Here is a 26,002-nt window from a genome sequence, read left to right as displayed (position 1 = left end):
AAGTAAAGGTTTTAGCACAGCAATAGCAAGAATAAAGAAACTACTTAATGAGGTAAGGATGACTGAGAGGCCAACAAGTTTTAGAGTGAAGTTTGGTTATAGAGAAGTCAGGCTTGCAATTCTTATTAAGACACTCAAGTGCAGATTAAAAAGAAGAGTTACATGTACAAACTGAAGTTCAGAGGACAGTTCTAGCCTAGATATAAATTTAAGAGTCCTCTGTCTATATATATTATTTAATAGAGATTACCTAGAGAATATAGATAAATCTGAGAATGAGCCCTGGGAAACTCCAAAATTCAGAGGTTAGGAGAGGAAAATGAATCAGCAAACAAGACTGAGAAGAAGTGGCTGCAAGATAAGAGAAGACAAGTAGAGAAAATGTTTTAAGAAGGAGGGCATGCTCTATCATGTCACAGTAAGATGAAAATCAAGAACTGACCACTCTGTTTGCTTCATGGAGGTGCCTGGTGACTCTGCTTTGGTGGAGTGGTAGAGAGGAAACTTTAGACTGGTAGGGACCAAAATCTAATTGGAGTGAGTCCAAGAGAAAATGGGAGGTAGGAAATAGAACATTATCTTTGCACACATGCCTGATTACAGAGAAACCTCAGCTTACTGCACTTCAAAGATATATATATACACAAGTAAAATAAAGAAGTGAAGTCGCTCAGTTGTGTCAGACTCTTTGTGACCCCATGGACTGTAGCCTACCAGGTTCCTCTGTCCATGGGATTTTCCAGGTAAGAATACTGGAGTGGGTTGCCATTTCCTTCTCCAGGGGATCTACCCGACCCAGGCATTGAACCCTGGTCTCCTGCATTGTAGGCAGACACTTCACCGTCTGAACCACCAGGGAAGTCAAAAAATAAAAGGTTTGTGGCAACTCTGCTGTGAGCAAGTCTATCAGGGCCATTTTCCCAACATCATTTGCTCACCTGGTGTCTCTGTGTCACATTTCAAGCTTTTTCATTATTATTGTATTTGTTACGGTGATCAGTGCTCAATGATCTCTGATGTTACTACTGTCATTGTTCTCGGGTGCCATGAACTGTGCCCATATATGACACATATATACTAACAACTGATAAATGAGTGTGTGTTCTGACAGCTCCATTGACGATGGGCTGTTCCCCCTTCTCTCTCCCTTCTCCTTGGCTTCCCTATTTCCTAAGACACAACAATATTGAAATTAGGTCAATTAAAAGCCCTACAATGGCCCTTAAGTTTTTAAGTGAAAAGAACTGCACATCTCTTACTTTAAATCAAAAGCTAGAAGTGATTAAACTTAGTGAGGAACGTTCTTTGAACATCAGAGCAGGCTGAAAGGCTAGGCCTCTTGTGCCATTTAGCTAAACTGTGAACACAAAGGAAACAGTCTTGAAGGAAATTAAAAGTCCTACTCCAGTGAACACATGAATGATAAGAAAGCAGTACAGCCTTATCGCCGACACGGAGGAAGTTGTAGTAGTTCGGACAGAAGATCAAACCAGCCACCACATTCCCTTAAGCCAAAGCCTAATCCAGAGCAAGGCCCTGCCTTTAATTCTACAAAGACTGAGAGAAGTGAGGAAGCTGCAGAAGAAAAGTTTGAAGCTAGCAGTGTTGGTTCATGAGGTTTAAGGAAAGAAGCTGCCTCTGTAACATAAACGTGCAAGGTGAAGCAACAAGTGCTGATGTAGAAGCTGCAACAGGTTATCCAGAAGATTTAGCTAAGATACTTAAGGAAGGTGGTTATACTAAATAATAGATTTTTAATATAGAGGAAACACCTCCTATTGCAAGAAGATGCGATCTAGGATTCTCATAGCTAGAGAGAAGTCAATGCCTGGCTTCAAAGCTTCACAGGACAGGCTGACTCTCTTATTAGGGGCTAATGCAGCTGGTGACTTGAAGCTAGTCAGTGCTCATCTACCATTCCAAAAATCCCATGGCCCTTAGAAATTAGGCTAAATCTACTCTGCTTGTGCTTTTTAAATGGAACAACAAAGCCTGAATGACAACACATCTATTTACAACATAACTTACTGAATATTTTAAGCCCACTATTGAGTCCTACTGCCCAGAAAAAAAAAGGATTCCTTTCAAAATATTACTAGCTCATTGGCAATGCATCTGGTGACCCAAAGCTCTGATGGAGATGTATGACAAGATTAATGTTTTCATGCCTGCCAACTCAACATCCATTCTGCAGCTCACAGATCAAGAGTTCATTTCAACTTTTAACACTTTATGATTTAAGAAACACATTCTCTAAGGCTATAGATGCCATTCATCAGAAACAACGATTTCTCTGATGAATCTGAACAAAGAAAACTGAAAACCTTCTGGAAAGGATTCACCATTCTAGATGCCATTAAGAACTTTCACAATTCGTGGCAAGTGGTCAAAATATCAACATTAAGTGGAGTTGTAAAGAAATAACAAAAAAGTTGATTCCAACTCTTATGGATGATTCTGAGGGGTTAGACTTCAGTGGCGACTGAGCAACTTCACTTTCACTTTTCACTTTCATGCATTGGAGAAGGAAATGGCAACCCACTCCAGTGTTCTTGCCTGGAGAATCCCAGGGATGGGGGAGCCTGGTGGGCTACCGTCTCCGGGGTTGCAGAGTCGGACACGACTGAAGCAACTCAGCAGCAGCAGCAGCAGTAGACTTCAGTGGAGAAAGGAACTGCAAATGTGGTGGAAATTGCAAGAGAACTAGAAGCAGGGCCTGAAAATGACTGAACTGCTGCAATCTCATGATAAAACTTTCGTGAATGAGGAGCTGCTTCCTATGGATAAGCAAAGAGAGTGGCTTCCTGAGATGGAGTCTACTCATGGTGAAGGTGCTGTGGAAACTGCTGAAATGACAACAAAGGATGCAGAACATTACATAAACTGAGCTGATGGAGCAGGAGCAGGATTTGAGAGGACTGACTCCAGTTCTGAAAGAAGTTTTACTGTGGGTAAAATGCTGTCAAACTGCACTGCATGTGAAATCATTTGGGAAGGGAAGAAGAAGAGTCAATTGCTACAAAGTTTATCGTCTTATTTTAAGAAACTGCCTCAGCTACCCCAATCTTCAGCAACCATCACCCTGATTAGTCAGCAATCATCAACATCAAGGCAGGACTCTCCACGGGCAAAAAGAGTATGATTTGCTGAAGACTCACATGATGACTAAAATTTTTTAAGCAATAAAATATATTTTCTGCTACTGCTGCTAAGTCGCTTCAGTCGTGTCCAACTCTGTACAACCCCATAGATGGCAGCCCACCAGGCTCTTCCGTCCCTAGGATTCTCCAGGACTGGAGTGGGTTGCCATTTCCTTTTCCAATGCATGAAAGTGAAAAGTGAAAGTGAAATCACTCAGTCGTGTCCAACTCTCAGCGACCCCATGGACTGCAGCCTACCAGGCTCCTCTATCCATGGGAGTTTCCAGGCAAGAGTACTGGAGTGGGGTGCCATTGCCTTCTCCAAAAGTATATTTAAATTAAGATATATACACTTATTTTTAGACATAATGCTATTGCACATTTAATAGACTATAGTATAAACGTAACTTCTAGATGCAGTGGGAAACCCCAGAATTCATGTCTTGCTTTATTGTGATGTTTGCTTTATTGCAGTAGTCTGGATCAGAATGTGTAACACCTCCAAGTTATGCCTGTACTTCCATGAAACAACTTCTTTAATAAGAACTTTCGGAATTTCTTTAAGAAAAACTTCCACACTTTAAAAAGCGTAACTTCTACTCCTACTGGTAGTCTACGATGGCCTTTATATGATCCATTTTTTAAAAAATCATGCGTTTCTTTGAATAACATTAAGTTGAAGGTATTTTCTACTCATTGGGTATCTGCATTTTTTCTTTTATGAACTGCAGTTCTCTTCTACCCTTTTATTACTGATTTGTAATGCTTTACAGAAAATTAAAGATTAAAAGTCTAGACTTTCTAAGATACTAGATTTCTTTTGGAGGTTACAGGTACCCAGAACCATTCCACCCTCTTTCATCTGTGAATCTTTCCTCAGCAGCTCTTCTCTGATATACTTCTGGGTGAATACTATTAGGGCTAGTAAGAGAGCAAAGCATATTACTTACAGCTTTCCATTTACCACTAGTAAGTACATTTTCTTCCTTTGCTGAAAGGACTTACCTACAGCTGTATTTGTTCCACCAACATTTATATCATTTTCATCATCAAACTCAATTCTGACTCCTTTTCCATTGCCTGCTGAGACTCCACAACCTCCGCTTCGACAGAGAGAAATTGGAACAACACCATAGACATAAGCTAACATAATAGGAACACCAATACCTAAAGAGGAATTAAATTGGTCATTACAAACCAAAAAATAAATTCATAGAAACACACATTTTAGAAAGTTTTTTCAAGACAAAGTATACAGGGGAAAACTGTTAGGGGTCTGTAACTCTTGACCAAAGCAGATTTACCCAACTATTAAAGGATGCAAGCAGATTCAAAGCTTCTAGCCCATCAGGTGACACATATGAGGTTATATATATATAATCTTTCATGTGCCAGAGCTCTAAACTTTCTCTTGGTGGGGAACCATTAGTAATTTACCAACTATCCCTACAGCTAGCCTCTTAAGTTTATATTACTTGTAACCAATTTGGTTACTAAATGAGAGGCTTTCTAAGGGCTCAGCTTACTGTCCCTAAATAAAAGTAACTCTCTTATCTTTAACAATAAGATGCTCTAATTTTCAAAATTCTTCCACAAAATTTTAATTCTATAAAATGTGAGGTGATAACTACTTTTAAGGATTTCTTACCTACAGTTACTGCAGCTACAACAGGAGACACGATTACGGACAATGTCACGCCACCTGCTATGGCCAGATTCCGTTTGTGCTTTGAGACATCCTTGCCTTCATAGCGATTGTGAATCTTGAATTAAAAATAAAAATGGAGATGATGGATTAAAGAAAAATCATATTACATATTTAATTTAAATGAAATAGACCTACATTTGCTGGAAGTGTGAAGTGATTTATAACTTCATAGTTAAGTGTCCAAATTCAAGGTAAATATACTATTGTTCTTAAATCATATTCTTATCATTTGCTCTTTATTAATAATTTGTTTACAAAGAACAGTGATTTAATAGGTTTTACTTTGTGTTTATTTTTAAACAGTCTTGAGTAAAAGTAGTCCTTATAATCTTATTCAGGAATAGGATAAATCATGTTTTGAACAAAGACAACATTAAGAACATTATTTTCAACATAGTTAGGAGCTGGATATTTGACCAATAGGATTACTTCTAACAAATGTATCATTCCACAGCCTTCTAAATAAGCATCCCTAAGTAAAAACTGGTTCTTGGAAGAGGTTTACACAGTCTTTGGAAAAAAGGAAAAAACCTGACCTTAAAAAGCAGTACTAATTAGGAAACATCACTAAAAAGAATGAATTTTTTCTCAGATCCCTTTTTATGAAGAAAAATATTATCAAATGACTCAGGCTCCTGGACTCTTATTTACAGCTCAAAATAAGGGGTACAGAGAGACAAAAAGAACAAATAATCCTGCCAGAGGACAGCAGTCCTATCTACTTGGCATCTCTACAGAGTATAGGTATTACTAATAAACAGAACTTAATATCACCATGGAAGTTGCTTGTGAGATATATGAACTTCAGGAAATAGCTCAGTATCTTTGTTCTTGTGATTTCCAAGGGCTAAAACTAATAAAAGAACATTCCCCCATTTCAAGACAGATTCAAAACAGCCTCAAAAGTGTACAGGCAGTCTCTAAAGTAAAATACCTGACTTAAAAACAATATTACAGATGAAACAACATAGTCTATCATTATCATGTGGTTATTTTGAAGGCTGTAAAGTACAATGAATCAGGTGGGATGTTTTAAACAGTGAGAAAGCTGGGGTGGGAAGATGGGCAAAGAAGGCAAGGAACATTTCTATATTCTAGTCAGAATCCTGTTTTCCAGAATGGACTGTATGTTTCAAGGAATGGGCCTCTATACTTCCCAAACAGTCCATACAGGCAGAGATGGCAAAGTTTCCCAAGGCACCTTTCATTATTCTCCAGTATTCCTTGCCACTCCCATTCCTAGAAAACTTAGCAGTGAAGCAGAAAAAAGCCAAAGCTAAAAACCGATGGAACAGATTTGTAAAAGCAGGCAGCTGAGTCTTCCAGAAAATTCTGCATCTTCAAGCACTAATGTTCAATTACAGTGATAATATCATCCTACTAATTTCTGGCTCAATTTTTTCTGCTTTACTATTTTGTGTTACATTTTCTATTTGTTATTGTAAAAAAAAAAAAACACTCACTTTTAAGTACTTTATCAATTTTATAGGTTTTCCTGGGCTGGTCTGTATCCATAAACACCACAGAGAACATGATTTCAATGGAAAACTAATGCATCAACTTGCAACCATTTGAGGACACATTTGAAAAAAGGAGACTTGTTATTGAACCTAAGACTGAACAATGAGGTAAATAATCTCTCCTCTATAAATTATTTGTAGGTATGTACAGTACAACAGTCTCTCTTCCCCTTCTACTTCAAAGTATCTGAATAGTTTTGTTTTTAGCAAAACCTTGCTTGGACAACTCTATGAAAAATTAAAACTGTTATTATGTTTGGGACTTTAACAATTAAGTTTAGTTACTTAAAACCTTCTGAAATAAACATTTGGCTCATAAATATCTCTGTTTGGCCTCAGTTTCGAGCTAATTAAAAAATAACATGTACTATTATTTCTGACTATAAAAGTATGAACCTTACCCCCCGCCCAAAAAAAAAAATCTGGTTGCTCTATGAAAGAGGATTAGCCTTGTCTTGAGTTTTGTTCCAAAAGTCAGATCTAGAATCAAATGAAACAATTTAAAGGAAAATGGATTCTGACTCAAAGTAAGAAATTTCAGTACAGCTCCCTGACAGCACGATGGGCTGTTGGTGGTTTCCCCACTACTGAAGTGCCCAAGTGGCTAGCTTGAAATTTATCAGGGATCTTACATAAAGAATTTGGGCATCTGGGTTTAAATCCTAGCTCTGCTTCTTCCTGTGTAACTTAAGATAAATTACATAAATTTTTCAAAACTTCAATAATCTAACATAAATTGAGGTCAAAATGAGTCAAAGTATATAAAACATCTACCACACAGTTAAAACTCAACAAATGTTAGTTCCCTTTTTAAATATTCCTGTACTTTGTTCTGCTTGGTGCAGAGTTGGGATTAGATAATTTCTGAAGTTAGTTCTCAATTCTGAGATTCTACTAATTTAGGGAGCAGCAAACTTCTTAACCACTTCATAAATTATTCTTTTAACCTTTCAATAAAAAATCCTTTGCTTAGCTAATGAAGTATAATTCATCACTCAAGACAGTGGCAAATACTGGGCATTCAGACTTTCACAAAATGATTGTAATCTATAAAACTGCATATTTACTAAGAGCAATAAGAAAAAAACCTTTGAAGTGGAAATAACTCAGGAACTGATTATTCTTTTGCCTTGAAGGCATAGATTATTTATCTATTAACTTCATAGACCTGAATGTACAAGGACACACACATGAGAAGAATGTCAGATGTGTATCCTTTAATATTTTATATGTAAAGTTTATAATGCAAATGTGCTGAAGTGTTCAGATTCACATAATTTTCAAGTAAGTCTACTTTTCATGCAAACATACAAGCTTGCCAAACACTGAAAATGTATTATCTTATGAGAAAATAGTAATTATTTGATATTTAAGATGCTAAAAATGACCTGTCTTTCAAACAAACAAAAAACAAAACAAACACAAAGCAAAACCATCAGTCTTAAATTTAAAGATTAAAGATGAGATAATAAATTAACAAGGAGTCAAGCATTTTACCTTCCGGCCCACATACACAGGAATGCCAATGATCATGGCAGGGATAGCAATGCCAGCTATTAAGGCAATTCCTACGGGAGCACCAACAAGTGTGCCCAGCTGCCACAATATTTTCTTCTTTCGGCTCCAGGGTTTCTTCCCCCAAAAAGTACATCCTGATGGACTAAAGGAAAAAATTACAATGTAAAGTAACTGCTGCAAAACATCACAGTAACAACTGACTACAGTACATTCAGCAATGACTATAAAAATTCTCAAATTTAGGAATGAGGGGTTTTTCCCCTTTCTTTGAATTCTGGGTTTATTAAAAGCTAAAAAATCAAGGTAAGAACCACCATAAATTATATTAAAAGGATACTAATAGCTGGGATTCAGATTAAACATTCATTTCTTGTCTTCCATTGGCCTCAAAACCTTAGGTTTGTCTTTGAAGAGTAAATTAATGCAAAATACGCTTATTTTATCCCTGTTTTAAGACACAAAATTATCTGAATATATCATAAATTCACTCTGTAACCTAAATGAGGAAATTTATATATGAGAAAATCAAATGGAAATATTTGTGACCTAGCATAATTAGATATTAAATGCTAACTTTCTAGTTTAACAGAAACAAAGCCAGGAATTTCCTGGAGGTCCAGTGGTTAGGACTTGGTGAGTTCACTGACCCAGGTTCAATTCCTGGTCGGGGAGCTAGATTCCACAAGCTGTGTGGCATGGCCAAAACAAAACAAAACACAAAGCCAAACAAAAAAAAGAAAAAATTTCCGTTTCCTATTTTTGACTAGCTATTAATCTCAAATGACTGGCATAATAATTGGCTTCCTGTTAAATTTAAGTAGCTAGAATAAAATAGATCTCTTTAAGTAATACTAAGGATAATGCTTTTTCAAAAAAAAAAGTCCTTTTGTCTTACAATATAAAATTATATTTAGATATAAGTAGCCCCTTCCATAAGCTTACCTTAGATAATGTAAATCTGAGATTTCTTTCATACACAACCAACAAAACTCACAACCACAGACAGCACATGTCATGTGATTACAGCTCCCATCATTCATCTTTATTATATAAGCAGCACATCGTGGACATGGTTTTATATCATCAGCTATTAGGAAAATAGACATGTTTAGTATATAAAACTTACCTAAAAGTAATAATTTCTAGTAGATAATCAACTATAGCATTGCCAAAAATTCTTAACGTGTATAGTTTGTTAACTGATAGCTTTAGCCTGCTATTTTCAGTATATAAAGCACTTTTTTCTCCCCTTTCAAGAAAAGGAACACTTTTACATTAAATTTTCAAGTTGTAAACATTTTTCAAACAGCAGCAGAACAATGAGAACAAAGAATAGCAAAATAATAAAAACAGAAATGAGAACCAAAGGCAGCTCTAGGCAAACTGGAAGCTATATAAGGTTTGTCTTTGTTCTTCCCCCACAGCTGTCTTCAATGAGCAGCACTTCAAGTCCTAGAACTTTTTTAACCATCTCCACTTAAATAAAATGTAGATATTCCCCAGTCACGCAGTGGTAAAGAATCTGCCTGCAATGCAGGAGAAACAGGAAATGTGGGTTCAATCCCTGGGTTGAAGCTCCCCTGGAGAAGGAACTGGCAATCCACTCCAGTGGGAATTTCTTGCCTGGGAAATTCCATGGACAGAGGAGCCTGGCCATGCGGTCGCAAAGAGTCAGGCATGACTGAGCAACTGAGCACACACATAAGTAGCTAAAGGCTATAAACAGTAAGGCATGCCAGGATAGCTTTAGCTGATTCTACAGAGGACAGTTCAGGTATATTTGGCTCTTCCCCGAAATGCTTCTGAAACAATACCTACAAATTATTATGAATAATACCTTTGGAGTTCTACCCTAAAATCTTCAAGCAAGGAAATAAAACAAGTGAATCAGTGAAAGAGCAAGAAAATCCATGTCCATTATATAAAATATCAAGTGCTGAATTTAAAGTTTATTTAACTTTAAATTCAACTGTAAATACTGAGAAAGACTTCTTTTTCTAGTAGCATAAAGTACATGACTCTTTTAATATGCTGCTGGTAGGAATATAAATTATTTTCTTAACAAATTTCTGTATTTTCCAAGTTTTTTCTTTTAATAATCAATGAAAAAAGTATTTTTCTAAAAATGACTGAATTTCCAATAAAAAGTGAAAATTCTATGAATGTACGATGGTCAGACTTTTTCTAATTTTTGAGATTTATGACGTATGTTTGCTCATGTATAGATTTCCAGGCAACTTTAAATTTCTAGCCAAAGACAAAGTTTTCTTAGTGTACTCCTCACCAAGGTATGATTTTGAATCCCTGATCCTGGAATTGGTAATACTGAGAAATAAAAACTGTATTTTGTAAAACATGTAAATGAAAAGGATCCAAAAAATACTATTTAAAATCGGTAACTGTGTGATATTAGTACAGTAAGAAATAATCTCTAAGGAATATTAGTATTTAAAATAATTGCTAAGCTTTGCATAAAACACCTTTATTTTAAATAACAGTTTTGGACCACCTTCAGCTATCAGTCATATAAATCATCTGTGACACTTCTTTTTTTCCTTTCTATTTCTGGACAATAAAATCTTTCCAACTCAATACCACTTTCTTCTACAGAAAAAAAGGAGTGCTTCTGGGACAGAAGCGCTAACACGTAGAACACAATTAAAAGGAGAGGAGGAACTGAATATTTATCGCATTTTTGAATTAAAATAACAGGTGTTCTGTATGTGTCAAACATTTTACTACAAGTTAGCGGTAAATACCTGCTGCTCCAGACTCTTGACTGTAACTAATGGATGAAGAACGTATAGTTCTCAGACGTAAACTCTGAGCCCTCTCCTGTCGAGCAGCATCACAGGTCTGATTGGGGTGCCAAATCTGCTTACAGTGGTAGCAAAACTCTGTTCCACAGCCTTCTCGCCCGCAAGTTAATTTTGGACAGCTAGCACATCCAAATGCTATCACAGCATACCTGTAAAGAATAAGAAAAATGATTTAAAATGTGATGTAAAATAAGAGATATTCATTAAGTAAAAAAATTATCCAATTTAAATGCTATTCTTGAAAAAGTTTCATATTTATGCATGAGCTGACAGTCATAAACTCATGAGACCTAAAACTATCTTCCCACCAATAAAAAAATAGGAAAAAATAAACAGTTCACAAAAGACATAGAAATGGCTAAAAAACATTGTTAAAGTTTAATTTTCAACTTTTAACTAGGACACCAAACTGTATATATAGCCTATTCCTAATTTTATAAAAATTCTATTAAATTAGCATTGTATGCACATAGAAAATACTAAAAACACACCAAAAATCTCAACAGTAGTTTCCCTGGTATTAGGGGTTTTTTTCCTCTTTATATACTTATGAGGCCAATTCATACATTTGTGTGTATCTTGTATTTATGCATAAATTCTCGTATTTTTGTTTTTAAGATACATGGAGAAATAGTCTCTGGTCCCAATTAATTTCTCAATTCTCAATCAGGAAATGTGTGGTTTTTTTGCTGCATATAAAAGACTGAGAACAGCAGATTTGTGACTAATATCTCTTCTCTGAGTTAAAATTTTTGGCACTTTAAGGATTTCTGACTTAAATAAATTCTGGGCACTCTTAGATATTTATCCCAGAGAAGTGAAAAGTTACATTTATACAAAAGCCTATACACAAATGTTTAGAGCAGCTCTGTCATAGCTCCAAACTGGAAACAGCCCAGATGTCTTCAACAGATGATGGTTCAACAATCTATGATACATATATATAATGGGATAGTATTCAAAAACAAAAGTGTTGATACACTTAACAACTTGATCAATCTCTCTGGGGTATAATGCTGAGTCAAAAAAGTCAATCTCAAAAAGTTATATACTTATGGTTCCATTTATACAACATTTTTGAAATAACAAAATATTAGAGATGGAAAACAGATATGTGGTGGCCAGAAGATAGAAATGGGGTGGGGGAAAGGAGTGGGCAGACGCAAGGTGGATGTATTTAAAAAGCAAGATCTTTTAATATGAGCGATCCTTCTGTGATGGAATTGTTCAATACTTTGACTATGGTGGTGGGTACACAAACCTACAGGTGATACGATATATAACCAAATCTATACACAAAACTGAGTACAAGTAAAACTAAGTAAATCTAAACAAGAAGATTGTGTCAGTATTGATATCCTGGTTGTGATGTTGCTTTATAGCTTTGTAAAATTATACTATTGAGGAAAACTGAAGGATATACAGAATACCTCTGTATTATTTCTTACAACTACACATAAGTACTATCAATTATCTACATAGACCTTTCAATTAAAAAGTGTAGAGTTTCTGGTTCTCTTTGAAAGAAAACAAGTCATCTATGTATAAGAGGCTTTTGTAAATATCAAATATTTTTGCCTAGAAATTTAGGGGCGTCTTCAGGGCTTCTCTTGTTACTGGCAATAAAATTTAAATACTAGCTGTAACAGAGATTTTTATTGAATTTCAAGATAACCTATTAAATTATGCAAAATATTCAGAGTAAGGAAGCTTCTCTAATTTTGGACCTCTTGCCCCCTTAGAATCTCACCTTTAAACTTAAATTTTATATATTAAATTCTAATTTACTTCTGATAGGCCATTTTCTAATTACCATCATCTATCATAAACATGTTCAAACATGAATGAATTAAGGCAGTTTAAATCAACACAGGGTAATCTAGGAAAATTTTGTTTCCCTGAGCTCTAAGATTTCCCTGAGGACTTATTCATTGCAGTCTCAATAAAAAGAAAACAATTCTTCAAAGACTCTTTATTTTCTCCCAAGTTATAACCTTAAGCAGTCTTTGTAAAAGTAGTAACTTTGGTGAAAAGAAAATGGTATTCTCTTCTAAATCTCTTCTCTACCCTAATTTTTCTTGAAACAAGGAGAGAAGAGGAGGGACAGAATGGGGAGACCTGTGTGTGCAGGGCACATGGTAAGACCAATTATTTTTTTAAGTCAATCACAATTTACAAAAGCAGAAGAAAATTTTAAACTACCAGACTCCACTTCTGCCACTTATTACTTGAATTAAAGCTACACATAAACTGCCTACAACTGAGTTTTTCCAAACATCTAATGAAGTGAAGTCACTCAGTCGTCTCCGACTCTGTGATCCCATGGACTATAGCCTACCAGATTTCTCCATCCATGGGATTTTCCAGGCCAGAATACTGGAGTGGGTTGCCATTTCCTTCTCCAGATCTTCCCAACCCAGGGACTGAACCCACGTCTCCCGCATTGTAGGCAGACACTTTACTGTCTGAGCCACCAGGGAAGTTCTTAAACATCTAATAGGGATTCACTAAAGTTTGGCCTCCCTGGTGGCTCAATGGTAAAGAATCCGCCTGCAAATGCAGGAGACACCAGTTCGATCCCTGGGTTGGGAAGATTCCCCTAGAGAAGGATATGTCAACCCACACCAGTATTCTGGGAGATTCCCATGGACAGAGGAGCCTGGTGGGCTACAGGCCATAGGGTCACAAAAGAGTCAGACACGACTTAGTGACTCAACAACAAAAGTATGGCTTAGCCTCAGTATTTAGCCAAGAACAGCTTCAGCTTTGGCCTTGACCTTTTAGAAGGCCAAATGAGCAAATGACTGCTTCAGTGACATTTCTAGTACCTCTGCATTTAGAGGATGAGATGGTTGGATGGCATCACCGACTTGATGGACATAAGTTTGAGCAAGCTTCAGGAACTGGTGATGGACAGGGAAGCCTGGCATGCTGCAGTCCATGGGGTCGCAGAGTCAGACACAACTGAGCAACTGAACTGAATGACCACTATCATTTCTACATCCATATAAATAATGTATGTCATTTAGATTAAACATTAATATGTGAATATTCATTTTAAAATAAAAGCTGAAAGCCTTTCTAAGACATAACACAGTAGAAATCTAATTACTTTAAATGATGAAATTTTACTGGACAACTTAAGTATATAAGTGTACACTGTGCTGCAAGAAGAAAATGTAATATTTAGTGATGACTGTGAAAGCCAAATTTAGATACAAACTTAAGAGCTTTCAAATTATTAAACAGGGAAACAGATTTATAGTAAATATGAATGTCAGGATTGTTTTAACTAGATAAATTTAGGAAGAAAATATTCTTTCTGAGCAAACAAATATATATAAAATATATGAAGCAGTTTAGCAGAAATTGGGCTAAATCATAATTCTAACCTTTGTAGAGGCCGTTCAGTATACTAGTATATCACTAAGCAGAACTTTTAAGAACTGACCATTTCTAATTAGTGACGTAGGCTATTGAGAGATAGTCTTTCAAGAAAGAGCCTTTTTTGGAAATTCTTCACATCATGATGAGGAGAATTAAAAGCAGAATGTCAATTTTGCCATTTCAAAATTTCACAAGTTCCAAAATCTAGCAAAATATCCATAAAAACATGCTATATCAAGAAAAGTGAGGACACAAAAACATAGTTTCTTCTCAATAATCAAATTTTCAAACAGCTTTATAAATTCCTTTAAGATGAAAATTTCTTATAGTTTTGAGTCTAGAGACTTAAGTTTGTTGAAAATGACTGCTCGTAGATAGTGCTTATCTATTTAGAACATTTAAAAATATGCAGTAATTATCAGGAGAAAACTAACAGCTGACATGTTAGAGTAATAATCAGTCCTAGCATTATGATGTCAAACATTTAATATCTGATTGCTAAAAAACAGGATTACCTTTAACTAACCAAATATTTTAATGTCTGTGAATTCTGATAATCATAAAAGGGTATTTTGTCTAGAAAGTTTTTCTTATGCTAATAATTATTGAGTGTTTACTATGTAAGTGTTCCATCTTCATACATATTCAATCCTAACAGTAACTGTTAAGCACATTTCATCATTTTATTGTATAATATATCAAGGAATTAAATGTCCCGAGCATTCACATATTTTGAAAACAGAATGACAGGACTCCTGAAGATGATTTTCATTGTGTGGGAGCCATGCTTTTTTTCCATTAGAAAATAACTCTTAAATTATAACGGAAGCAAATGGTAAAGTATTTGCTTCAAAGAAAATTTTCAATGCTCTAGTGCATTAGGTAATATTTGTGAAAATAACACGCTCAGCAGTTCACAGAAATAACTGAATAATATTAGTTAACCAACTAAAAGATCTCTAGCTTATACAGTACCCAAACCATGGTTCAGAAGACAGTTCTATTTCCTTTTATGATTCCTTATTTAACTCAAATCTTAACTTTCCATCTCTATTTTTCAGCTAAAGGTCTCCAGTTACTTGAAATGCTTAAACCTTTCTACTTAGCAGGGGTGGAGGGATAGGAAGAAAGTGGGGAAGAGAGAAAGGAACTGAAACAGAAGAGTTTTTTCAGAAATATTTTCTATTTGTTGGATTACTATAGGTGATCCATACTAAGAAAGAACTCAGTGGTAAAGTTAGGACACACTGAGCAAAATTAAAGTACTTTTTTTTTTACTATAGGATTTGCTAAGATAGTTTTTTCTTTATTTTTTGTTAATTTTCACAATGTGTGTTGGTTTCTGTCATGCAACAATGTGAATGAGCCATAATGATACATACACACCCTCCTTCTTAAGCCTCCCTCCCTTACCCCCACCCCACCCTCTAGGTCATCACAGAGCACCAGACTGGGCTCCCAGTGTTATACAGCAATTTCTCCCCAACTATCCCCTTTACACACGATAGTGTATATGTGTTGATGCTACTAACATACCAATTGTGTACATAAATAGTAAACACTGTTTTCTAAATTTATTTGGCCAAGACATCTATTTCCTGGGAGTGTTTCACAATACTAGAGGTTCCATAAAAAAAGCACTGAGGAAGTAGGAATACCAACTAGGGTTGTATATTCCACCTAGAGCAAATTCTTTATGAAGGAACAAGTAAGAAGAACAAACTATACCTAACATGAAATGTAATCCTAAGAAAAATATAATAATCTCAATAAATGTTATAATTAAAAAATGAGGGGGGAAAAAAACTTTAATCCAGGAGTCCAAGGTAACTTCTCCCCAAAAGCACAAAGCCTTAATTAACAAAATCTTTAAAGAACAAAAAAATATAATCAGAAACACTGAAATCAGTTGGTCCAGTTAAGGGGAAGAGTCAGGTTTTACATTCAAATCAAAAGGCTCATGATTCCACTAGCAAGAAGTTATTATTATTCTGTGGAAAAGGAGTGACTTAATTTATGTATTTGAGAGACAGTCTAGACAAAGTGAGGCTCATTTCCTGGTTCCTCCTTTCAGGATCTGCTTTCCTAGATAGGATGCTTTCTGTTCTGCTTTCCTGTACATGCGGCAGGGAAGGTCTACAGCTGTCGAGAACTGCCCAAACTATTTGCAGAAGTCTGTCTAATTTCAGGATGGGGTGTTACCAAGCCATTTAGGATGCATATCTAAAGCTAACTTCTTTAGCTGACTAATTAGTAAGAGAAAGTTGATATGTCTCCTGTGTCTTATATATCAACTCAGTTCTTGTTTTCTAAGGCACATGTATTTGTTTCCTTGGGAGAAAATCAAAGTTGGATCTGTTTTCTGTTATAAAATTTCTAAAAGGTTAGCTTACAAAAGCATTTCCAGCATGTTGAAAGTTGGGCAAGTTATGGCTAAAACCCAAAGAGGATGGGAATGAGACAGCATAAAATTCTAAAAATACATATTCTTTAGTTCCTAAGCCCATGGTGCAATTCTTTTTTATCCATTATTAACAGTTTCTTCCACCAGAGTAAGTTAGTATTTAGAGCCATTTAAATGTCAGAAAATCCACTCAAAGCTTCACAAACCTGATTACAGTTGAGCACATTACTTTAAAATGGTTTATTAACTGTTCCTAAGATAAACAACTTATATTAATGCATATAGTCAGACTTGTTCATTCAATAACTTTATCGATCATGGGGTGAACCTGTGGTTATAAAGAAAAATATACTTTTATTTTTGTATTTGTCTTCCTGCTCTCAAATATTAAATCACTTTTTATATTCTAGTATAATACATGTTCCTGCATATTCAAAGCTCCCCAGTAAAGTCAGAAGTAGTCACAGGAGATGACATGGATAATGTGTGCTAATAGTAGGGTAGTCTTAGCCAACTGAAACAAGTGATGACAGACACCAAAATGCCAATTTTTTTGCCATTTACCTAGACAATGTACACACTAAGTCTCCTAGGCAGAAGGTAATAGATATTTTTATCCAAGACAGATTTTATGTTTCTCCTCCTACATGTCCCTCACCACAATCCTTTTCCTCAGCGACGGCCACGGCCAGATTTTTCTCTGAACTTGTACAGACCGGCATGTTCAAGAAACAGTCCAGCTAACTTTACCCTGATTAAGTCACCACAGAGGTTTGGCCCCCCAGACCCCTTCTCAACAGAGGTTTTCAGAAATACATACTGTCCTTAGAACAAGCTTAATCTTCTCTGGTCCTCAGAAGAGTAGAAAGAATTTTAAGTCAGAAACCCTCAGAGATCTCAAACAGAAACCAGATCAGGTTTTCTTTTTACTCTGAGCTAAAAAGAATTATTTCTCAGTGTGTTAAATAATTCACAGGGTGAAGTAAAATTGGTGTCAGATACAGAAAATGGTCATTTTGATAAGTATCAAATGCAAGAGAAAAGACAAAATTTTACATCTAGCATTTCTGGAAAGAGTCTTTTAAGTATAATGTATTGAATACAATGAAAGGGATTAAAATACTACATGCATAAGCATGCCTGTAGTCCTAACATATACTGTGGGTTAAGCATTGCTATGAATAACTGCCAACAGCCAGATATTTATCAGTATCCCCTGTGCCAGATTTCAGCAATAAATGTAGTTTAAATAAAAAAATTTCCCTCTGCAAATCCAAAGATTTTAGTAAGTTCCAAGAGCGAAGAGATTTTCATCTTTTGTTAATTATTAAAAATGCCCAGTTCCTGGCACATAGGTACATTAAATAGTTGAGTAACTATCTGATTTAAAAAAAATAAAAATAAAACTTTAGAAATGGAGATGAAGAATGATAAGTAAGAGTTATAAAATGCTTACTATGTGCTCGGGATTACTCTAGTAATAGTATTAAAACCCTTCTCAATTCTTAAAACAATGTGATATGATATTTAAAATCAAGTCTGTCCACACTCATGCTAAGTACAACTGTAACTTTTAATACTGCACGATCTCACGCAGCATTCCATGTTATCAAAGCATACGTATAAATTTTGTCACAAGGTGACCTTTTCCACATAACACAACCAGAAAATCTATAACATACCCAAGTATACAAAATATGCTCTCAACAATCTAGTGTATTAGCATAAATCAAAAACAAATGAAAATAATCTCTGTGGCATTTTCTTTGTCTTTTGTGGGTAAGACTGACAACCACCAAAACCAAAAATTAATTTACAGCCAAATTAATCACGGCTAATTCTTGTTCAACTTATATAACAAATCAAGTGGTTTTCATAATAAAACAATCTATTAAAGTAAGTGTTTCTATTATTTTATGTTAGTTTATATTTGAGTTAACATTCATGTCTTCTCCAAAATACTGAAAATACTAAGCCATTTTACTTTTTACCAATGAAGTCTCAACAAGAAAATGTGCAAAATACTTAAAAGTATAAGATTATGAAAAAAATTTAAATTTATGGAGAAATGTCATACCTATCAAAGGATTTATAAAGAATAATAAAATGAATACCCCCTGCATCTACCACACAAGTTAAGAACAGTATCAGTAGGGTGATCATTTAATTTGCAATCTAACTGGAACACCTGAAAAAGAAAGGTAATGCTATTAAAATGTACACCAGTACCATAATCATGGGGCTTCCCTGGTGGCTCAGAGGTTAAAGCGTCTGCCAGCAAGGCGGGAGACCTGGGTTCGATCCCTGGGTCGGGAAGATAACCTGGAGAAGGAAATGGCAACCCACTCCAGTATTCTTGCCTGGAGAATCCCATGGACGGAGGAGCCTGGTGGGCTACAGTCCACGGGGTCACAAAGAGTCGGACACGACTGAGCGACTTCACTTCAGTTCAGTCCAGTTCAGTCACTCAGTTGTGTCCGACTCTTTGTGACCCCATGAATCGCAGCACGCCAGGCCTCCCTGTCTATCACCAACTCCCAGAGTTCACTCAGACTCACGTCCATCGAGTCCGTGATGCCATCCAGCCATCTCATCCTCGGTCGTCCCCTTCTCCTCCTGCCCCCAATCCTCCCAGCATCAGAGTCTTTTCCAATGATTCAACTCTTTACATCAGGTGGCCAAAGTACTGGAGCTTCAGCTTTAGCATCATTCCTTCCAAAGAACACCCAGGGCTGATCTCCTTCAGAATGGACTGGCTGGATCTCCTTGCAGTCCAAGGGACTCTCAAGAGTCTTCTCCAACACCACAGTTCAAAAGCATTAATTCTTCGGCACTCAGCCTTCTTCACAGTCCACCTCTCACATCCATACATGACCACAGGAAAAACCATAGCCTTGACTAGACGGACCTTAGTCGGCAAAGTAATGTCTCTGCTTTTGAATATACTATCTAGGTTCACTTCACTTCATCATAATCATGAATTGGAACTACCTTGGGCAAACCAGAATCTATTGTTACCCTACTTAGCTGTGGCTTGAGAAGTTCCTTGATTATCCCTTGAAGTTCATATCCCTTCTTTTTCCTCACAAGAGGTAACCATGAAACTAAATGTATTTTATCCACTTTACTGTTAATGAATATTTTTTCGTTTGTTTGCTATTAAGAACATTCTTAAAGATGTCTCCTAAATAGATGTCTCCTGGCACAAAAGTTAAAGAGTTTCCCTCTAATCTTTAACTAGGAATGGATCTTCTAAGCTATAGGGTAAATGTGTGTTCAACTTTATCAATATAATAGTAGGTAAGCTAACCAATCACCCATATTTTCCTATAGTTTAATTTTTTTCCTTTTATTTATATAACTTACCTCTATAATCTGTTTTGACTTTGTTTTGATTTATTATATGTTGTGACAATCTAATGTTTTCCCCTCAAATAGCTAATTTTCACAATTCTATATAGTGAATATCAATCCTTTCCCAGTTGGTTTGGCATGCTTCCCCCCAGATCAAGTTCTTACACAAGTAAAAATCTATGTCAGCCCTACTCACTGTGTTCTTTCAGGCTGATAGTGTTGATACTATCTTCTATGATGACATGATCCATCAACCCAGCACAAGAGAACACACCTATTTAGTGACCAGAAAGCCTATGCTCTTGGATTTATTCTCTCAATTTCTCCTGGTCACAGGCTGTTACAGATAAGCATCCTTTCAATTTGTTACATCATTTTCTTTTAAAGTATTAAATGCTTAAAGGAACTTGTGAAGCACAACTTATCCTGGGGTTCCATGAAAGACAGAAAATCATACTTTCTCCAGATGAAATGCAATATACTTCTCCCTATTTGAACTCCTGCTATAGGGATATTTGCTATCATGAATTGGATAAGCCTTTTTTTTTAACCTAAAATTTGCAATTGACTTAAATCTACTCTACTGAACATGCACACCTGCATAGTGAAAACTATTCTACACGGGTCCATAGGATCAAGAGTGATATAACCGCACCTAAACTGTTCTCTGCTTGTTCAACTTCTTTCAAGGTTACCTCTAGTTTCTTCCCATCTTTTTCTTGAGAATTTAACCCTTCACAGGTCCCAGAGTTTGCTTCTACATAGACCTGGAAGCACAGCAACTTTGGCCCAGTTTAGATAGTATTTTAATATATTATTTTGTGATTTATGTTACAGTATGAGCATCCTGCAATATAGAAGATCATAATACATATCTGATACTGAATAGTACCTCTGAGTCTTTCACACAACTAATGAATTCATAAAATGTTAAATAATTAGATAATATTTGTAATGCTTTATGTTACCCAGAAATCCTTGGTGGATAGTCAAGTGCTAGTGAGACCTGGGAAAACTGGTTGGAATTTGCACAGGCTATAAACATATTATTACTTTCTTATTTAAAATTACAGGATTCATAGACTGGATGTAACACGAAATTTGCTGCTCAGTAAGCTTTATAATGAATTTGATTAGTCAGAGTCCTCAAATTGTCATTTGATAAAGTGATTTGATAAATTACATTCCAGTCTGTCTCTGATGATATCTAGATAATCTTGGAAGTTCTGGGTTTTCCCAAACTCCTAACTATAATCTCTGGCTTACTAACGGAATGCTAAATCTTACCTAGTCTTCAGGGCTTTCATTACTCTTGAAAAGCCTATGACTGTTTCTTCCTAGTCCTGACAGCCATACATGGTAAGTGCTGTTAACAGGGGCTGCTGTTACCATAATAACCAAAGATACAAGCAAAAGTATTTTATTTTAAATATTGGGAAAATATTTGTAGTTCACAAACTTGAGGCAAATGAAGTATTATATAACCTCCAGATCTGGAGACTAGTAAGTACTTACATATTCCTACAGGAATACTCATACTGTGGCACACATTAAGAGGCCTTTTGAAAGGGTCATTTAAGTTTATACAAATAACTCCCCCAGCAAAAGCAACCAACAAAATGTCTGACCATTTTATCTATTATACCAAGTAAAAATTCTCCAAGTGGATGGGGAAAATCAATATGACTAGATCCTGTACTCTACCATCTTATCCTTTTCTTCTGAAAATAGCCTATGTGAATACATGATGGAAAGACAATATAAAAATGAACATCTAACACTGTACCTGACAGTATATTCTCAATCTATTTTTGCCTATTGAGTGAATTAACTACTTGGCATGTTAAAACTTTTCTTTTAAGTATCAGAAAATTCATATTTTATCCATAGAGAAAAAAATAAACTCAAGAAAAATCAAACAAAACCTTCTTACCCACAGTCTGGAGCTGGACACCACCTACAATCAGGATCTGCAACGAGCCACCGTCTAAGCATAAATTCTTCATATTTTTCCATCAAGACATCATCACTTAATATCAAGCGGATATCATGGGGATTAAACCGTTCAGTACATTCTGGGCAACTGATATTAACTCTACTTTCAGAAATTTCTATCCTCAGATATTGCCGTAAGCAATCCACACAAGATCTATGATGACAAGTCATTATCTCAGGAAATCTGTCTTTAGAATGCCGCAAAAGGCACAAGGGGCACTCTATAAAGTCTCCAACTTGTTTGCTGATGGAAGTCAGCCCATTGTCAGAGGAGGTATTTGTAGAGAAAATGGAGTTCTTATCAGTACACATTTCAGAATGTATACTCTCAATACTTGCAATTCCATCCACCCCGCCATTCAGCTCCCTTGATTTACGTTTGTTATCCTTTTTCCTCCGAAACAGAGAGCCTATTGAAATTCTTCTTTTTTTGGGTGCCTTTTTGACTGAAGGCAAGCTCACAGATGAAGCAGAAGACTGAAGATCTCGATCTGAACCCATCTGCCGATGTAAACTCATGTCTAAAATACTCATTAGAATTGAGTCAGGGTCTGTGTTTACACACAGCCCTTCATTATATTTAAAGATAAAATCTATTTCTTGTTCTTGCATTCAGATTAAGTCATGATGTTAGAAAATCCTACTTGGTTCCTTCCAAGAATTCTTGAAATAGTTCAATTTATAGAAGATTTATCATGGATGTTCTGAAAAACAGAAGAAAACAAAACACCAAGATTATTTAATTGTATTCACCATGTGCATGTCTTTTTAATAAACTTACAAACTCTCTATGAAACGTCAAACAAGTATGTACTTTAATCACTGGTTTTTGGTTTTGATTTTTTAAAATAAGGCCAGTTTAAGGTAGTGCTAATGGTAAAGAACCTGCCTGCCAATGCAGGAGACGTAATGATACGCGAGTTCAATCCCTGGGTGAGGAAGATCCCCTGGAGAGGGCATGGCAACCCACGCCAGTATTTTTGCCTAGAGAATCCCATGGACAGAGGAGCCTGGCGGGCTACAGTCCATAGGGTCGCAAAGAGTCAGACTTAGCACATAGCACATTAGCTACAAGAGATATAAAACCAATGCTGATATAACAAAGATATTATTTAATCTTAAGAATCTAATTTGAGTTGACCTTATTATTAAAATCTTGTATAAAACTTCTGATTTTTTAATCACACTCAAACCTCAATGATTCCCACTGTCTTTAGGAGTTTTTTAAAAACTCACTATAAAATGTACATGCAAATATGAAGGGCTGAGAAGAGCTTATACAACTCTGAAGAACAGTGTGTATGTGGAGAGGGACCAGACTGTCTTACACTGGCAGAAATAATGACTCATTATAAAGTTACAGTAACTAGGAAGACAGTGTGGTATAACACAAAGATGGATATAAAGACCAATGGGGAACAAAACACAGTCCAGGAAAAAAGTCCCATTTATACACATGAACACCTGACTTACTGTCAAAGGTGACCCTGCTGAGCATTAAGAATGGCCTTGTCAAAAACAAAACAAAAACAACATAGTACTGTTTTACTGGTTACCATCTGAGGAAAGGAACTTAACCTATAGGTAACTCTCTCCATAACAATCAATTCCAGATGGTTAACAGATCGAAATGTGAGAAGTAAAATCCTAACACTTCTAGCAGTCAGTAGAAGAGACTATTTCAATGAAAAGACTTCTTAAATGAAACATACTAAAGTACCCGCTGTAAAAGACTGTTAATTGGACTACAATAAAATCACAAGATAGTATTAAGGGAGTGGGAGAAGACATTTGCCACATAAAACTAATAAAGGACCAGTAACTGGAATATATAAAGAATATAGAAATCAAGACAAAGTAGAAAAATAGAAAAACGCGTGAGGGACGTTCACAGGCTCTTGACAAAAGAATATGAAAAAGTGCTCAACATCATTTGTTGTACACATCAAAGCCATACTGGAAGACACTGCACACCCGGCAGGATGGCTAAAATTCCAAAAGACATTTCCAAGTGTTAGCAAAGATGTGGACTGTTGAGAGGAGTGTAAAATGGCATAACTACTTTGGAAAACTGTTCAACAGTATCTACCAAATTTGGACATATGGAAATTCTATTACTACAATATGTAACAGTATCTATTACATACTGATACTCCTAGATATGAATGAACAAGAGAAATGAATGCATACATGCATTAAAACACCCACATAACAATATTTATGGCAACACTAGTTATAACAAGCCCAAACACTGGACACAACCCATATTTCTATCAACAGTAGAATGGATAAATAAATTGTGGTATATTCATTCCACTCTAGTCTACCAGAAAGCAATGAAAATGAACAAAATACTGCTACTCATAAAACAAATATGAGTCTCTCATAAAAGGATGTGTGTGTATGTGCTGTGCTTAGTTGCTTAGTTCTGCCAACCCTTCGCAACCCCATGGGCTGTAGCCCGCCAGGCTCCTCAGTGCATGGGGATTCTCCAGGCAAGAATACTGGAGTGGGTTGCCATGCTCTCCTCCAGGGGATCTTCCTGAACCAGGAATCAAACAGAGATCTCCTGCATTGCAGGCGGATTCTTTACCAGCTGAGCTACCAGGGAAGCCTGTGTGCTGTATAATTCCATTTAAATAAAGTTCAAAAACAGGTAAAGTTAATCTCTAATATATTTCAGAAGTCAGGACTATAGCTACCTTTTGAGAAATGGCACATGTACAGTAGTTACAAAGGTATATTCACTTTGTGATAAATCACTGACCTACAGACTCATGGTTAATGCATTTTTCTGGGTGATCTTTATATCAGAATTAAAGGTTAAAAAAAAAAAAAAAAAGCTCCCTGAGGTGACAGTCATACATATTCTTAAGAAAGTCACATTTACTTTTCTAACACAAAATCTAGAAAACCATTTCACTCAGGCAAACTTTATTCATGTCCAACAGTTTATACCTTCCCATCATCTGCTTCATATTCCCTTAATTCTGAGGGAAATACAGTGTAATGGTAGACTAAAATTTTCTGCATATTTTCTTCTCTACAGTTATTAATTTCTCTTGCATCTCAAAATGCTTTCTCTACTCCAGGGTTCAATATACATATCAAAAAACAGACTATCTTGGGGATCCTAAGAATTTATCACTTAAAACATTAAACCAGTGGTCACTTGGGAGAATTTTTCAAACATACTTTTAGAAATTTGATACCCACATAATTTATTATCTATGTCAGAACCTAGTAAGAGTGAATGAAGGTGCTATTAATATTTAAAATAGGATGTGTGTGGGTTAGTTGCTCAGTTATGTCCGTCTCTTTTGGACCTCACGGACTGTAGCTCGCCAGGCTCCTCTGTCCATGGAATTCTCCAGACAAGAATACTGGAGTAGGCGGCCATTCCCTTCTCCAGGGGATCTTCCTGATCAAATCTAGGTCTCCTGCATCGTGCGCAGATTCTTTACCATCTGAGCCACCAGGGAAGCCCTTAAAATAGAATAATGGGGACAAACTAGAACATATGGTGATCCCACTGAGGAAGCCTTTCCAAAACAGTGTGCAAATAAACAAATACGCCTTAAAGGAAAATAAACAAACTTGAATACTAAAAAATTTAATATTTTTATATGGTAAAAAGTATAATAGGAAGACATGATAAATTAGTAAAATACAACAATATTTTACATATAACAATGAACAACTTTCGTTAGTATACAAACGGCTTTTACACATTAGTAAGAAAAAGATGTACAACTCAGTGGTAAAATGAGCAAGGACATAGGAGGAAGAGTTTGGAGGAAAAAAAATACAAACATTAGGAAGACAGGAAACAGTGTTCAACACGCCAGAAATGAAACTCAAACAGCAGGCAGCATCCTGTGCACAGCAGGCTGACGGCTAAACGGGGCGCGCGCCCAACACAGCACCTCACACGCTAGGGGCGGGGGCCGGGGGGGGGCGGGGGCTAGGGGGGGACGAGCGCGTGCACGAAGCACCTCACTCTGTTAAGAGGAGCAGGCAGCGCGACTCTGCGGAGCCAACTGAGCTCACTCACCGGAAAAGGCCCTGATGCTGGCAGGGACTGGGGGCAGGAGGAGAAGGGGACGACAGAGGATGAGATGGCTGGACGGCATCACCCACTAGATGGACGTGAGTCT

The 26,002-nt window shown here is 36.2% G+C and overlaps 1 protein-coding gene across 2 annotated transcripts in view; it reads right to left on the bottom strand.

Annotated features, from left to right (window-relative positions):
- Positions 1–26,002, bottom strand: part of RNF19A (ring finger protein 19A, RBR E3 ubiquitin protein ligase) — a 52,445-nt gene that overhangs the window by 6,054 nt on the left and 20,389 nt on the right. For both annotated transcript variants that reach the window (XM_027973176.2, XM_042254437.2), the window contains exons 2-7: positions 21,784–22,549; positions 10,646–10,854; positions 8,829–8,973; positions 7,866–8,028; positions 4,789–4,903; positions 4,146–4,307 (exon numbers count right to left, since the gene is read on the bottom strand). In XM_027973176.2, the coding sequence (XP_027828977.1) occupies positions 4,146–4,307; positions 4,789–4,903; positions 7,866–8,028; positions 8,829–8,973; positions 10,646–10,854; positions 21,784–22,457 (1,468 nt within the window). In that variant the 5' untranslated portion in view covers positions 22,458–22,549. The remainder of the gene's footprint in view (positions 1–4,145; positions 4,308–4,788; positions 4,904–7,865; positions 8,029–8,828; positions 8,974–10,645; positions 10,855–21,783; positions 22,550–26,002) is intronic.

Source organism: Ovis aries, chromosome 9 (genome assembly GCF_016772045.2).
Source record: "Ovis aries strain OAR_USU_Benz2616 breed Rambouillet chromosome 9, ARS-UI_Ramb_v3.0, whole genome shotgun sequence".
In the NCBI taxonomy this organism is placed as follows: Eukaryota; Metazoa; Chordata; class Mammalia; order Artiodactyla; family Bovidae; genus Ovis; species Ovis aries.
The sequence above is the reverse complement of the archived record's forward strand: the minus strand, read 5'-3'. Positions and strand labels throughout refer to the sequence as shown.